This window comes from Chiloscyllium plagiosum, chromosome 3 (genome assembly GCF_004010195.1).
Source record: "Chiloscyllium plagiosum isolate BGI_BamShark_2017 chromosome 3, ASM401019v2, whole genome shotgun sequence".
Lineage (NCBI taxonomy): Eukaryota > Metazoa > Chordata > Chondrichthyes > Orectolobiformes > Hemiscylliidae > Chiloscyllium > Chiloscyllium plagiosum.
The window spans coordinates 129,368,699-129,384,454 of record NC_057712.1 but is presented as its reverse complement, the minus strand read 5'-3'; the positions used below and the strand labels follow the sequence as shown (position 1 = coordinate 129,384,454).

Below are 15,756 nucleotides of genomic sequence, written 5' to 3'. Positions count from 1 at the left end.
GGACTATATACCATACCTACAATACAAATTCTTTATGACTAATGCACCAGAATACCCAAATCCCTCTGTATCTCAGAATTTCACAGTCTTTCTCCCTTTAGATAATACTGTTTTTTGTTATTCCTGCCAAAGTAAATAACTTCACATTTTCCCACATTATACCCCAACTGCCAGATTTGTGCATTCATTTAACTGATCCATATCTGTCAGAATCCCCGTTATGCTGCTTTTAGAACAAAGTTTCCTTCCAATATTTGTGTTGTGTGAATTCAGCCACCCTGCCTTTGCACTCCTCATCTTATGTTATTGATGTCATTGAAGCCTGGGTACAGTATCCTGAATGATTTCATGTCTCTTAGCTTGCCAGTCTGAAAACATTGTACCTAATCTCTTTTCTGCTCTCTGGTTTTCATGTGATCTTCTGTTTTGTTGTTAGTCCTAACACTATGAGATGTTATTCTCCACAGTAAGCTTTGATGTGGCATCTTATCAAATGCCTTCTGGAAATCCAAGTATAGTGTGTATGCCGGCTTCCCTTAATCCACAGCGCATGTCACTAATAGAGACATACAGCACGGAAACAGATTCTTCACTCCAACCAGCCCATGTCGCACATAATCCTTAACTAAACTAGTCCCACCTGCCTACTCCTGTTTCATATCCCTCCAAACCTTTCCTATTCATATACTTATCCAAATGTCTTTTAAACGTTGTAATTGTACCCATGTCCACCATTTCCTGAGGAAGGTCATTCCACACGCGAACCACGCAAATGTTAAACATTTGCGCCTCATCGAATTTTAAATCTCACCTTAAAAATGTGCCCTCTAGTCTTGAAATCCCCTATCCTAGGGAAAGGTCAACTACCATTAACTCTGTATATACCTCTTATTATTTTATAAACTTCTATTAGGTTGCCTCTCAATCTCCTACACTCCAGTGGAAAATGTCCCAGTCTGTCCAGCCTTCCTTTATCAAACCTTACATACTTGGAAACGTCCTGGTAACTTGCTTAAGTGTGATTTCTGACTACGTTATGTTTTTCAAAGGACCCTGCTATAACCTCTTTAATAATCAATTCTTCCCCATTAAAGACATCAAGTTAACTAGCTTATAGTTTCCTGTTTTCTGCCTTCCTTCCTTCTTGAACAGTGGGGTTAGATTTGCTACTTCCTAGTCTGATGACTTTTCCTGAATCTAGGCAGTTTTGTACAATGAACACTAATTAATCTGTAATCTCATTAGCAACTTCCCTCTGGTAAAGTCCATTTGGACCCGGAAACTTGTCAGCCCATAGTTCCATAAGATTTATAGCTACTAATGGAATCTTTTTGTCTCCTCTGTAGTGAAGACAGAAGCAAAATACTCTGACTGGCAGACACGAACAAAGGGAATTCTGGAGGATTTGGGTTTGACCCAGTACCGAAGTGGTTTGATCTGTTGAGAGATGTAGTTTGTGTTCTGTGACACTTCCCCTGCTGTTAGCATTGTGAGTCAGTTCTCTGGAGTTGATTACTCTTACATTGAATCACAGAACATTTTGCAGTAATGGCTGTTTCAGTTGTTACAATTTGGCTATTGTCAGCTTTTCTCGATTCTGAGCCATTAAGTGTTGCGCCCAGGTTAGAAGTGTGATCATTTTTGGGTCAGATTGTCAATCTTTCCATTTCTGGGCTAAGAACTACTTCATTGGATTGTTTCAGTTTCTGGGGTTCTTCTGCGTTTTCAGTGTGCTATAAATTGTCTGGTTTTGAGAAATATAGATGGACTTTGATGCCAAAGACACAAATCAATAGAGAGGGCATAACCATGGTGATAAAGTGTTGAAACAAGCATTTGAGTTATTTGCATTTATAATGAGAGGAATAAAGTATTTAGCAAAGAGATTAGGCCAGAACTTTATAAATTGCTGATCAGGAACCGGGGACTGAAATGGGCTTCACAGATAGGTACAGTGGCTATAAGATTAGGTCCAAGGCAAGGAATACTGTGGTGAGTAACTCTCACCTCCTGACTCCCCAGAATCTGCCCTTCAGAAACAAAACGCAAGTCATTTTGTTTTATTTTTTCTACCCTCTTCTCTGTTGCTCAAAAGCAACTATTGAAATAGGACTAAGTGTGTATTTGTGAATCTGGCTTAATCATCTTTCCAAGCTGGATAACTGGCAAGTGAGCCTTTCACCCCCCAATATATGAAGTTATCATACACACATGAATTAAACAGGATATGCTATTTTCTTGCTGTTGCCTCAGTCATAGAGACAGAGAGATGTACAGCACGGAAACAGACCCTTCGATCTAACTTGTCCATGCCGACCAATATCCCAACCCAATCTAGTCCCACCTGCCAACACCTGCCCATATCCCTCCAAAACCTTCCTATTCATATACCCATCCAGATGCCTGTTAAATGTTGCAATTGTACCAGCCTCCACCACTTCCTCTGGCAGCTCATTCCATACACGTACCATCCTCTCTGTGAAAAAGTTGCCACTTACGTCCCTTTTATCTCTTTCCCCTCTCACCCTAAACCTATACCCTCTAGTTCTGGACTCCCTGATCCCAGGGAAAAGACTTTGTCCATTTACTCCATCCATGCCCTTCATGATTTTATAAACCTCTAAAAGGTCACCCCTCAGCCTCCAACGCTCCAGGGGAAACAGCCCCAGCCTGTTCAGCCTCTCCCTATAGCTCAAATCCTCCAACCCTGGCAACATCCTTGTAAATCTTTTCTGAACCCTTTCAAGTTTCACAACATCTTTCCAATAGGAAGGAGACCAGAATTGCACACAATATTCCAACAGTGGCCTAACCAATGTCCTGTACAGCCACAACATGACCTCCCAATTACTCTGACCAACAAAGGAAAGCAAACCAAATATCTTTTTCACTATCCTATTTATTTCGATAAAAATTATAATTTCTGTGCAGCTGGCTTGTTTCTTGCACATGGGTATCCTGAAACTTTTCCAAGTCTGCAGTCATTTTAGGTTCATGTTTTGCCTTTTTTAAAAAAGATTTTGTCCACTAAAGGTCTCAGGTACATCAATCAGATGATGTAAGTTAAAATTTGTCAGTCTATTTACCACTTTTTTATAGCATGCTTTATAACACCGTCAGCAATCCTTCTAATAGTCTTTGCTGATGTTTGAAAGTAGACTGGGCATTAATTGGCTAGGTTGGATTTGTCCTGATTTGTATGGACAAGTTGAATCTGGCCAATTTTCCATGTTGCTGGGTAGCTGCAGATGCTGTAGCTATTCTGGAACAGTTTGGCTAGGGGCATGGCTAGAATGGGACACAAATCCTGAGTACAATTGTTGCAATGTTGTCAGGGTTCCTAGCTTTTGCATTCAGCCATGTGTTGATTTTATGTGGAGTGAAGACTGTGGACTGGCATTTGAGATACCGGGGTCCTCAGAAGGAGGTCATGATGGGTCATCTAGCCAACATTTCTGGCGGAAGGCAGTTACAAATCTTTTAGCCTGGTCTTGTGCACTGATGGACTGGACTTCACCATTGTTGACAATGGAGATGTATTTATGGAGCTTCCTATTAGAGTTAGTTGTTTAATTATCCACTACGATATGCGATTGGATGTGGCGAACTACAGATTTTAGATCTATCTCTTAGTTGTCGGATTGTATAGCCCTGTCCATTACTTGCCGCTCATGGGTTTAATACTTGGCAAGATGTTTTTGATAAAGTCGACAGTAAAACTCTTCCCACTGGCTGTGGAGCACTAATTAGGGGGAGGTCAGAGATTGAAAGGCATTAACAAAGTATTGTAATGGGAGGCGGGATTAAGCTCACTTGGAGATTGTCAAAATGCTTGACTTGAAACCTAGATGAGAGCTGATTCCATTAATAATTGTAAGAGGGAGCTGGCCAGGTGCTTCAAGATGATGAAGGCTCAGGGTGATGGATGAACAAGCAGTGTGGGATGAAGCAGGATGCTCCCCCAAAGAGAAATGAGGAACATTTGGCCTTATATTGTGCTGTAAGGCTCTCAACATAGCCCCTGAACTCTGCGTTTGCATTGCTGGTGACAGGCTATAGTTGCAGCTTTCAACATCTCTGCTCCTTCTGCCTGTGCAGTTCTTTGATCATCAGGATAGACTCTGCTCCTGCAACTAGGCGAAAGTGAGGACTGCAGATGCTGGAGATTAGAGTTGAGAGTTCCTATAGAAGTTCCTGCTCCTGTAACTGCTGTGTCCCTCCTGCCGTCCTTCCAGAGAAATTTCATCTTGCTCTTGTTTGATGATTCATTCCTGTATCAAGCACTGTGCTTTGTGTTCCATTCCATTCAGCTTTGTTCTTCTCACTTAGAGATTCTAAGTGAATTCAATAGGTAAAGGAATGTATACCTGAGGGAACTTTTGATTGTTTGGAATTGCTTTCCTAGCCAAGGTGATCTGCCATATTTGCAGGGAGTAGGGGCATTTAGAATTCAGTGGAAAGATTCTAATGGTTGACACTGAAATCTCCATCAGTTAAGTCTTCCTGATTATTTGCACGTTCTCCCCGTGTCTGCGTGGGTTTCCTCCCACAGTCCAAAGATGTGCAGGTTAGGTGAATTGGCCATACTAAATTGCCCGTAGTGTTAGGTAAGGGGTAAATGTAGGGGTATGGGTGGGTTTCGCTTCGGCGGGTCAGTGTGGACTTGTTGGGCCGAAGGGCCTGTTTCCACACTGTAATCTAATGTAATCTGTCCAGTTGAGCTACTGCAATAATTGGAGTTAACCCTGGAGAAGGGGAGTCATTCAGAATCATAGATTTATTAGCTGCGAGGTAGGACAATACTGGTCACTGCTGTCAAGATTAGCTGGTACAACTATGTTTTACTAAAGTTCATGACTGTCTGTGAGTGGGCCACTGTGTAATTGGAATGTCTGGGTATCTCATTGTGATTTTTTTAAAGGAAGTTAGGCTTGAAGTAAGATTTCCTTTTCCCAAATATCAGCTGTGAACGAAACTTCCAAACATTTCGGAATTGATAGATTAGATTAGATTCTCTACAGTGTGGAAACAGGCCCTTCGGCTCAACTAGTCCCAACCGACCCTCCGAAGAGTAACCCACCCAAACCCATTTCCCTCTGACTAATGCAGCGAACAGTATGGGCAATTTACCACGGCCAGTTCATCTAACCTGCATATCTTTGGACTGTGGGAGGAAACCGGAGCACCTGGAGGAAACCCATGCAGACACGGGGAGAATGTGCAAACTCCACACAGACTGGAATCCGAACCTGGGTCTCTGGTGCTGTGAGGCAACAGTGCTAACCACTGAGCCACTGTGCCGTCCCAAGATTTGAAGCTGGGTCTCCAGAACAATAGTTGAGCTTCTGGATTAAAGGTCTAGTGATACCACTAGGCCACTGGTTCCCCAGTTAATTCCTGATGAAGGGCTCTTGCCTGAAATGTTGATTCTTCTGCTCCTCGGATGCTGCCTGACTGGCTGTGTTTTCCAGAACCATTCTCTCAACATGTAAGAAAGGATCAGTAGAAACCTGGGAATGATTTACATCCCGGTTAGTCTGAATGTAACTGTTAACCTGAACTCCATTTTAACTAAGACAGAGACCAAGTATAATCTAACAAAGGGCATTGTAGTAATGTAGGCAAAAGGGTGTGTACCCTCCTGTGGGTGTTGCTGTAATGTAGGCCCGGGTGTAGATACCCTCTGGGTATTGCTGTAATGTAATCCAGGGGGAGCTACCTCTGGGATGTAGTTGTAATGTGCAGTAATTGGAGTGCAGTTACTCTGTTGGGGTATTGAGGGGTCACTGCTGTAGTATAATCCTGGGTGTCGATGTCCTTGGGTTTGTACAATCCATCTATGTATGCACCTTTGAAAATCTGCACAGGTCTTTTGCAAGAACGATCCTTTTGTCTGTACAGTTGGATGGCACCAGTTGGTGAGCAAAGGATAGCAGTTAGCTGAGGTGAGTTTGGCTGACTATTAGTTGAAAAGATGAGAAAATGACAGTCAGAGACAATGCAATGGGTGGCTTTCTTTCAAGGTGTCTTTGTGTTGTTGAGGGTTTTAATCCTGTATCAGACAGGTTCAAACATAGCAAGGGAAGGGTGAGCATCGATTGAAGAGATCATAAATTGGGATTTGGAGAGGAATTGGGGACAGAGTAAAGCCTTCTGCACACTGCGTCCATGGGTTACTCTTTGGAGGGTTGGTGTGGACTGGTTGGGCTGAAGGGCCCGTTTCCACACTGTAGGGAATGTAATCTTAAAAAAGACTCTCCCAGGACAGGGACAGCATATGGTTAACACAGAGTAAAGCTACCTCTACTTTTTTGAACTGAAAGTAAAGTGTTTTTACACTGTCCCCATCAAATATTCCTTGAACGGATACAGTGTTTTGATTACTGGCTGAAGAAAATGTTATGAGGCTTGGTCTGAAGTGACACAGTCACTTTTTGAACTGATCCTTGATTTTAAGGGGGTGTCTGTGACTTAGTATTCTGGTGAAGCAATGCTATTTCTATGTGTATTATATCCAATATATTGCTGGATGACAACTCACTGCTGAACAGCTCACTGAAAGGTTAGATTGGAGAGGGCAAACAAATAGTGCGTTTCTAAGTTGTTTAATATTTATAGGGCTTGATGAAGGAACTTGGTTATGTAATGGAAAGCATTGGTATGATGGGCTGCTCCCTGAGACAATGGGCTCAGTCTCTTGCGAAGGGGCTGCTAACAGTGAGAGCCTGTGCTGTGTTGAGGCTGTGGTTTCTATGGTTTTCCTTTCCTGCAGCAGTCGCCTCGGTTCGAACTTGTTCTGGTTGTTGTCGGGTAAATTCCTGCCGAAAGCCATGCTCACAATAGGAAGGGTCCACCTTTCTGCTGTGTGTGGTGAGCTGACATAGGCTGGTGACGGGCCACTAGATTTGTCTGAGTTTCCAAAATTGGTGAGGGAAATCAGCAGGGCTTCGAGCTTCTGCTCTCCATACAGGAGCACCTGCTGGGCTGTGTCTGTGAAAACGTACCAGGCCCAGGCCAGTGACAGTTGTGGCCTCCAGGTACTGTGCAGGAGATGATATCAGTCTGAAATTCCGCAGCAGCAGACAACTATAAAAGGAGCCAGATTTCTTTAGAGCAACAAGCAAAGTGAGAGCAGTCTCAGACTGACAGCTCTCTCAATCTTCAGACTGAGTGTAGAGACTGGTTGCTACTGTTGGCACATATTGGTTCTTACAGTCTGGTTTCTGTGGGTGGTCTGTTTCTCTTGGAGTAGGGTGGCATAGCCTGCTTTATTGGACTTATACAGAATACAAAGACTGGCTTTTAGTGGTTACCTGGTTGGGTGGGTGATAGTTGAGAACCATACAGAGTGTAATTCGATGTCTTGTCTTGCTCTTTTTTGCAGATAAACTCGTCCATGAATTCGGTCAGCAGTACGGAGGATGTGAAACCACCTTTGGGAATTAATGGTGTGCTTAAGATATCACCTCATTCCTCAAACTGTCCACTTTCTCTAACCAAACACATCTGCGCCATCTGTGGGGACAGGTCTTCAGGTATGTGTGGTCTCACTGGTCACTGAAGTCCCTTTGTTCTGTGCCTTTACACTTCCTCCATTCATTCATTAGCAACTGACAAGTCTAGTTGGATTAGGCTCAGACTGACCAAACTGAGCCTCTCTCAGCCTGTTTCTCTGTTAAATCCCAGGGTAGTGAAGTGCACCCAGTGAGCCGGCGAGTGGGGGAGCTGCAGTGTATGGGGTGGGCTGCCCTGCTGTAGGATGCAACCCCAGGATGGTGCTGTAATGTTGGGCAGTCAGATTCTTAACACTGCGTAATGGGGTTGCTGACACTGGTTGTTTTTGATGTTTAAATTGTGCAAACACTCAACTACAAAATGCAGGATTTCACAATATTTTTTTCTCTCCCTTCAGGCAAACATTATGGTGTTTACAGCTGTGAAGGTTGTAAAGGATTCTTCAAACGCACGGTGCGCAAAGACCTTACCTACACTTGCCGTGACAACAAGGACTGTATCATTGACAAGCGCCAGCGTAACCGGTGCCAGTACTGCCGCTACCAGAAGTGTCTTGCCATGGGGATGAAGCGGGAAGGTATGGGCGCAGACTTCAGAGGTGTGTCTAGTTAGGGTTAAGGCACGTGCAGGGCTCGCTCTGCGGAGGCTCTTGGTGACGTGCAGCTTTATTACAGGATAATCCACACTGACATCACACACACTGCCCCAAAATGCTATCTCATTTATTGGTTTAGTTCAACTCATTATGCACTTGGGCTGATCCCTAACTCTGGCACTGTTCATCTCTGGGAGGTGAGTTATGTATAAAAATAAGACACTGACAGTTTCCTCATTCCACAGATGCCAAAAGCTCACTGGTACCTCTACCACAGAGATGGTTCACAAGCTGATTGTGGCCTCAGTGGACAGTTGGTATCAGAGCTCAGCTCGAATTGTTCTTGCCCACCATCCAGAAGGGATCACTGTTCAGTGATCTGGGTCAAGAAGCTTGGTTGCTTTCCCCTCTCTCGCAGAGGGGCCACTGAGAAGAGATGTGCTGATGCAAATACTGCCCCAAATGAGATCAGCTGAACTCCCTGCCACCCGTGAATGGAATAGGGACCTTTCTGTCCTCTGGGGGGACTCGTGTTGGCCCTAAGTATGTTGGGGGTGGGCAGGGTTTGATCAGAATGGCTAGGTGCCAATCTCAACTGAAGCAGGGCGTTTGGCGACACTGCAGGGTAGAGGCTGGTCGTGTCACTTCCTGGCAGGTGGGTGGGTAGGGGCTGAACATTGCATTGGAGTAGTGGGAGCTCGGTGCTATCCTTCGCAAGGGACATTACCCACTCGATCATTTATTTATTCCTTTGCTGTTTAAAATGGTTAAGTATCTTGCAGACTGGCCCTGTTTTATCAAAGATTAAATGCTGTCCTTGAACCCTCAGCCCTTGCAATGTTTATCTATTTGCAGGAACTGAGCGTATCAATATATGGGCCACTTTCCAAGGGTCATTACAGCTCACCCACAGGGTATTCCTTAGGGATACCCTATTGCACATGGGACAGTGTACATTCTGACAACTGTATATCCCCACATCATAGAGGTGTGCTCTTTAGCATTGTCCCAAAACCTGGTGGCCTTATTCAGAGTGGAAATCTCAAAGGAAAATTTCCCAAATTTCACGAAAGTAAAATCTTGTTGAATCGCTCAGCAAGTCAGAAGTTTCATGGAACCCTGCTGCTGTTTGGAGTCCAGGGTGGTGGGGTCAGCTAGCACTGGCACTCTGTTTCCCATGCATCCCTTGTGTGGTTTGCTGACAGTGAACACATTCGGTAATCCAGCTGCTGTTCCCATCGCTGATGCACGGGCATGCTCCGGTACCAATAATGGAGGTGTCACTATTAAAGGTGAACACTGAGATTGTTTGTAATCATAATCCAGTCAAAATTTCTTGCAGTGGATTGAAGTTCCTCAATTTAAAGCATGTGTCTTCAAAATCTGATTCATTGTTTGTTAACCCCTTTGATTTCTGCTAAAATGCTAATTGCAAAGATGAGAAGTGATTGTAGGTTTTAGACTGAATGAAAGATCATTGCTCAGTTTCTATCATTGCCCATCTCTGCCCTGTGTAACGTGACACTAACTGCTTTCTGTCTGAATGGCCTCACCAATCCCTGGCCCTGCTAGGGAGACCCTGTACTGCTTTTTATCAATGGACTGAGTGGATGGGAGGGGTGTGTGGGTGGGATGGGGTGGGAGGTCATCTCTTGCAAGTATCTCCTTATGTGGCCCCATGTTAAATACTTCTGTGATTGATACTCCTGTGAAATGCTCTGTGATGTTTCACTGTTAAAATTGTTCACTTTGTTCACTTATGGGTGGCATGGTGGCTCAGTGGTTAGCACGGTTTCCTCCCACACTCCAAAGATGTGCAGGTCAGGTGAATTGGCAATGTTAAATTGCTCATAGTGTTAGGTGCATTAATCAGAGGGGGGTGGGTTGCTCATCGGAGGGTCTGTTTCCACTCTGTGGGGAATCTAATCTAAATTCACTGCTGCTTCACAGAGCCAGGGACCTGGATTCAATTCCAACCCTTGGGTGGACTGTGTGTGGAGTTTGCACATTCTCCCTGTGTCTGTGTGTGTTTCCTCCAGGTGCTCTGGTTTCCTCCCACTGTCCAAAGGATGTGCAGGTCAGGTGAATTGGCCATGCTAAATTGCCCGTAGTGTTAGGTGCACTGCTCAGAGGGAAATGGGTCTGGGTGAGTTACTCCTCGGAGGGTCAGTGTGGACATGTTGGGCCGAAAGGCCTGTTTCCACACTGTAGGAATCGAATCTGAACTATGCTGAAAGCTTTAAAGAGTAGGAGCACCTGAATAGCAAACTATATAAACAAAAGATGTATTTTTAAATTAAGCCATGCTGTTTTTTAATTAATGTTAATTAACTACACAATAGGCTTTAATATGGAGCAACTTGGCCATTGAGAGGGTCCACTAAGCACTTGTTTTAATCAGTTTGGTCTGGTGGCTATGCTGTGGCTATATATGGAGTGTGTTTGTTGAGAAATAGCATTCACAGTTCCAATTTGCTACCAATAATATGCTATTAATAATCATTGGAAAGGGAACAAAAGTGGGCCATCGAGCCTGCTGCACCATTTAATTTGATCACTGCTGACTGAACATTTCAATGCCTTTTACCCACTCCATCCCTAAACCCTTTATGCCATGGGTAATCAAAAAATGTCTCAACCTCTACATTAAATATACTTAAAGACCAAGCTTCCATAGCCTACTGGCATTCAGAATTCCAAAGATTCACCATTCTCTGAGTAAAAATGTTTGTCCTCATCTTGGTCCTGAATAGCACCCTCATATTTTTAAATTGTGCCCCTGGTTCAAGACTCCCCACCCAGGGGAAACATCTTACCTGCAGCTACTCTGTCTATTGTAAGTTTCACTGAGATCAACTGTCATTCCTTGGAAACACAATGTACATGCCCAGTTTGTCCAATCTTTTTTCCTCAGACTTATTACTATTTCTGGCTACTTTATAAATCTTTTCTTTCAGTCTTTTACAATCCTTAAATTCCTTTGTCAGCAATGGTTGATTAACCTTTTTTGAGTTTTTGGACTTGAAGGAATTGCTTTAAGCAAAACTGCAATAGTTTTTTAAAGACTGCTGATGTAGATTCCACTGCCCATGTACAATCTTGCCATTTAATGTATTTTCCTAATTCAGATAAGCCAACTTGGGCCTCATGCTTTCATAATTTCCCTTGTTCAAGTTTAACACCTTTGCTTCGAAGTTAAATAGCTCGCTGTCAAACATAAATGTAGAATTCTATCATATTGTGGTCAGTCATCTCTAAAGGTTCTTTTAAAGATTGTTAATTAGCACTTTTCCATTACATAATCCTGGATTTAAAATAGCCTATCCTGTAGTTGACTCAACATAATCATTACAAACATGTTCTAGATACTGGTCCTCCACAGTTGTAGTCGTTTACCTGGTATGAAGGTTGAAGTCACCCATGATAACTGCATTGCACATGTTGCATGCCTCTCTTACTTGATGCCATGTCCCACATTATCACTACTGCTTGGTGACTTGTAATAACTTCAACTAAGGTCTGTTTCCTCCTGCTGCTTATGAATTACATCTAAAGAGACTCCACCCAATGTTCTTCCAATTTGAGATCCTCCCTCACTAACGTACTAATCCCATCCCTTATCAGTGCAACTCCACCTCCTTTTCCTGCTTGTCTGTCCTTTCTAAACCATTGCACATTCTTGAATATCAATTACCCAGTTCAGGTCACCATGCAGCCATTTTCTATAATTGCAATTATAACTCAATTATTTACCCTATTTATAACTTTACGCCACCTATATTATTACAAATTTTGCGTATTTTTGTGTAGAGTGCCATTAACTGTGTTGTCTTTGCATCATTCTGCATACTCGATGCTCTGTCCTTTAGCTTGCTGTGTAGCTTTTCTACTTGCTGTACCGACTCAACTCCCTTTGTATCCAGGTTAGCCCTCAGCTTCCCATCTCTCCCAGCAAGTAAGTTTTCAGAAGCAGAAACGTGCCTATTTCCTTAATGATGCCCTGTTGAACCTTCCTGTTGTTTCACCTGCATTGGCAGTCTGTGGTACATCTTAATCTCTCCCTGTTCTGAATCAGTGCTTAGAGAATTACAGATTAATTTGTTTTCTTGATTCTAAGTCATACTGAAATCGATTTTGCGTGGGGTACGCTACAGCCTTTTCCAATTTAGTGAATCTCCTAATCCTATCAGTTCTCCTATTGTGGGTCTAACAGAAGAAAGTTTGGATTTGAAGCAAGAAAGAAAGCTGGGTGAGCCTGGATTCAGACTCCAATGTTGACTTTGTGATTGAGAGTTGAACACACCAGCTAGTGAGCAACAATGGAATGTGGAGTGAGATTAATGGACAGAGGGAACAATGGGCCAAAAACAGTTCCCTGACAGTGCAGTGTAGCTGGAGTGTAACCAATCAGTTAGAGTTGCTTCTTCATGATACAAGGAGACTGATTGTGCATTAACTTTAATACTTTCAGGAGAAAGACCTGGACAACATCCAGACATGGTCTCGAAGACAGAATCCAACCATTGCCCCTTGACATTCAGTGGGATTACTATTGCTGAACCCTTCCACTCTAAACTTTCTGGGGGTTAGCATGATTAAGACTAAACTGGGCCACACTTTAAATAGAGCAGGTCAGAGGCTGACAATTCTGCAGTGAGCAAACAAACCAGAGCTTCCTGATGTAAAAAGAGATGAGGTTAAGATAAAGAAGAAAAAGTTTGCTTATGACAAGGGTTAGATAGAAAATATAATTGAGAACCAAGCTGAATACCGAAGGTTCAGAAGAGAGGTTGAAAAGTGAAAAGGGGAAACAAAGAGGGGTTTTGAACATGGACTGGGGGCAAACAGAAAGGGGAGTCCCGAAGTGTTTGGTAGTCATGTAGCGGTGAGTAGGTGGGAGAAGGAGTAGGTTGACCTGGGGGTTAGAGACTAGAAAGGGGATTTACACATTGTGAGAGTGGTGTGGCTGTGGTGTTAAATCAGTAGTTTGCATCTGTCTTTACGAGAAAAAGCAGTTGCTACCCAGGCCAGGGTAACAGGAGGAAAAATCTCAATCACTTGAAAGGATTTAACTTGTTAAGAGAGATTAACAATTGGCTGTTGGCACTTAAAGCTGATAAGACATTAGGAACAGAGAAGATGCAGGATCACCAGGATCATGGCTGATCCGACATTCCTCATATCCACTTTTCCTGCCCTTTCCCCACTACTGTTGATGACCCTCCTCATCAAGAATCTAACTACCTCAGCCTTAAATATGTAGATCTCCATGGCAAGGAGTTCCAGAGACTTTCAACTCCCTGAGACAGAATTTCTCCTCAACTCAGTCTTTATTCTGAGACTGTGCCCCGGCTCCTCTTCATAATGTTATGTCCTGGGATATTGTACCCACACGAGGGACAAACTGGGATGTTGTACCCACACGAGGGACAAACTGGGATGTTGTACACACACGAGGGACAAACTGGGATATTGTACCCACACGAGGGACAAACTGGGATGTTGTACCCACACGAGGGGACAAACTGGTATGTTGTACCCACACGAGGGGGCAAACTGGGATGTTGTATCCACACAAGGGGACAAACTGGTATGTTGTACCCACACGAGGGGGCAAACTGGGACGTTGTAGCCACACGAGGGGGCAAACTGGGATGTTGATTTCGTCTCTAATCTGAAAGTTGGCAGTGCTGAACCAGAATGTCAGCTGAGAGTTTTGTGCTGAGCTCCATAGAGGAAGTAGAGTTCTCCCAGCTCATGCACAGCTGAAACTTGAGTAACTGGTATGTTAGATTTGCTGCCAATATATTCTGGAATATCAGTATAAATAGTTATTTGTGAGCATTGGTGAGGCCACACCTAAATGAATGTGAAACAAAAACTGAAATTGCTGGAAAACCTCAGCAGGTCTGGCAGCATCTGTGGAGGGAGAGCAGAGTTAACATTTTGGGTCCAGTGACCCTTCAGAGTATTCTGATTTCTGGCATCTGCAACTGTTTTGGGTTTTTGCCCAGAAGAATGTGTACAGTTTGGGTTTCATTTTTCTCCTCCCTCACTTTGGTTCCTCCTCTGCTCCCCTTCAATTTGCATCCCTCCCACTGAAAGCAGTCTCTCCGATATTCTCGAACAGAGCTCTTCATGTTTGTGGTGACCTTGATTAGCTGTGCTCGAAGGAGAACAATCACAACTTCTCCAGACCCTTCACAGGAGGGCAGACCCTCAGCCCTGGAGCCAATCAGTAAATCTCCTCGAGATCCTTCCTCAAAACTCTGTTGTATCAAGTTGGCCCAACCCCCAACTAGGATACAAACAGTGAATTCCGAAGGATTTAATGCAACGTCCTTGAGTTCATATTTTGTTCTCTATGAAGCCAAATATCCTGTATATATATTTTTTAGAATGGATTTCATATTCTGTCTTCTGTTTCTGAATTCTCATGTGTCTCTGTTCCTGCATCCCTTGATGAATGAGTTGTTGAATATGACTGGCTGTCTGTTAAATGAAGAGACCTGAAATGAAACATTGCATTTTCCTAAGGGCAGAGGTTGTAATTGCTGCCTCCTTCCTGTACACCCCCCCTGGGGCAGGCTAACATCTCCGCAGCAACAGGACGAGCATCAGCTGTAAGCTCCTGTGGTCAGTGAGGTAAGAGCTATCTCCTGATCGGAGTCTTGTTATAGAAGCTGGAGACTCTGTGCTGCCATTGCAGTTGAACATGTTCACCGGAGGGAGCCCAGCAACAGGAGAACACCTGGTACCTTCAAGGGGAGAATGGGGAAAGGTGTGTCTGAAACAAATGCTTTAAAATAAACTCAGCAGCAGCAGCCTGGGGAACAGGTAATAGACGTTTTCCTGAAATATGATTGCTATATAAGATATTTTCACAGTTGTGAGGTTTTTACATGAACTGGGCCCACAACAGTTATCCCCTTTCTCACCTTCAGCGGTCCAGGAAGAGAGACAGCGAGGTAAGGACAGGAACGAGAATGAGGTGGAATCAACAAGCAGTGCCAATGAGGACATGCCAGTGGAGAAGATAGTGGAGGCTGAGCTGGCCGTTGAACCCAAGACTGAGACTTACATAGACTCCAGCCTCGGCATGGCCAGCAGCTCAGTGAGTATGCTCAGCACGCTCCACACGCCAGTAAATTGCAGTATCTCCACAGCCATTAATAACTCAGCAATGATCCTCCGACAGTGTGGCACTCCCTCAGCGCTGACCCTCTGACATTGAGGAACTCCCTCAGTACTGACCTTCCGACAGTGCGGCACTCCCTCAGTGCTAACCTTCTGACAGTGCCCACTCCCACAGCGCTGACCCTCTGACAGTGTGGCACTCCCTCAGCACTGACCCTCCGACAGTGCGGCATTCCGTCAGCACTGATCCTCCGACAGTGCGGCATTCCGTCAGCACTGATCCTCTTACGGTGCGGCACTCCCTCAGCACTGATCCTCCGACAGTGCGGCACTCCCTCAGCACTGACCCTCTGACAGTGCGGCACTTCTCAGCACTGACCCTCCGACAGTGCAGCACTCCCTCAGCACTGACCCTCCGACAGTGAGGAACTCCCTCAGTACTGACCTTCCGACAGTGCGGCACTCCCTCAGTGCTAACCTTCTGACAGTGCCCACTCCCACAGCGCTGA

General features: G+C 44.2%; 1 protein-coding gene across 3 annotated transcripts in view; it reads left to right on the top strand.

Annotated features, from left to right (window-relative positions):
- The window catches only part of rxrab (retinoid x receptor, alpha b), a 90,431-nt gene that overhangs the window by 65,140 nt on the left and 9,535 nt on the right, over positions 1–15,756 (top strand). For 2 of the 3 annotated variants that reach the window (XM_043687312.1, XM_043687311.1), the window contains 3 exons: positions 7,385–7,535; positions 7,913–8,113; positions 15,055–15,224. In XM_043687312.1, the coding sequence (XP_043543247.1) occupies positions 7,397–7,535; positions 7,913–8,113; positions 15,055–15,224 (510 nt within the window). In that variant the 5' untranslated portion in view covers positions 7,385–7,396. The remainder of the gene's footprint in view (positions 1–7,384; positions 7,536–7,912; positions 8,114–15,054; positions 15,225–15,756) is intronic. The other variant, XM_043687310.1, reaches the window with a different exon arrangement.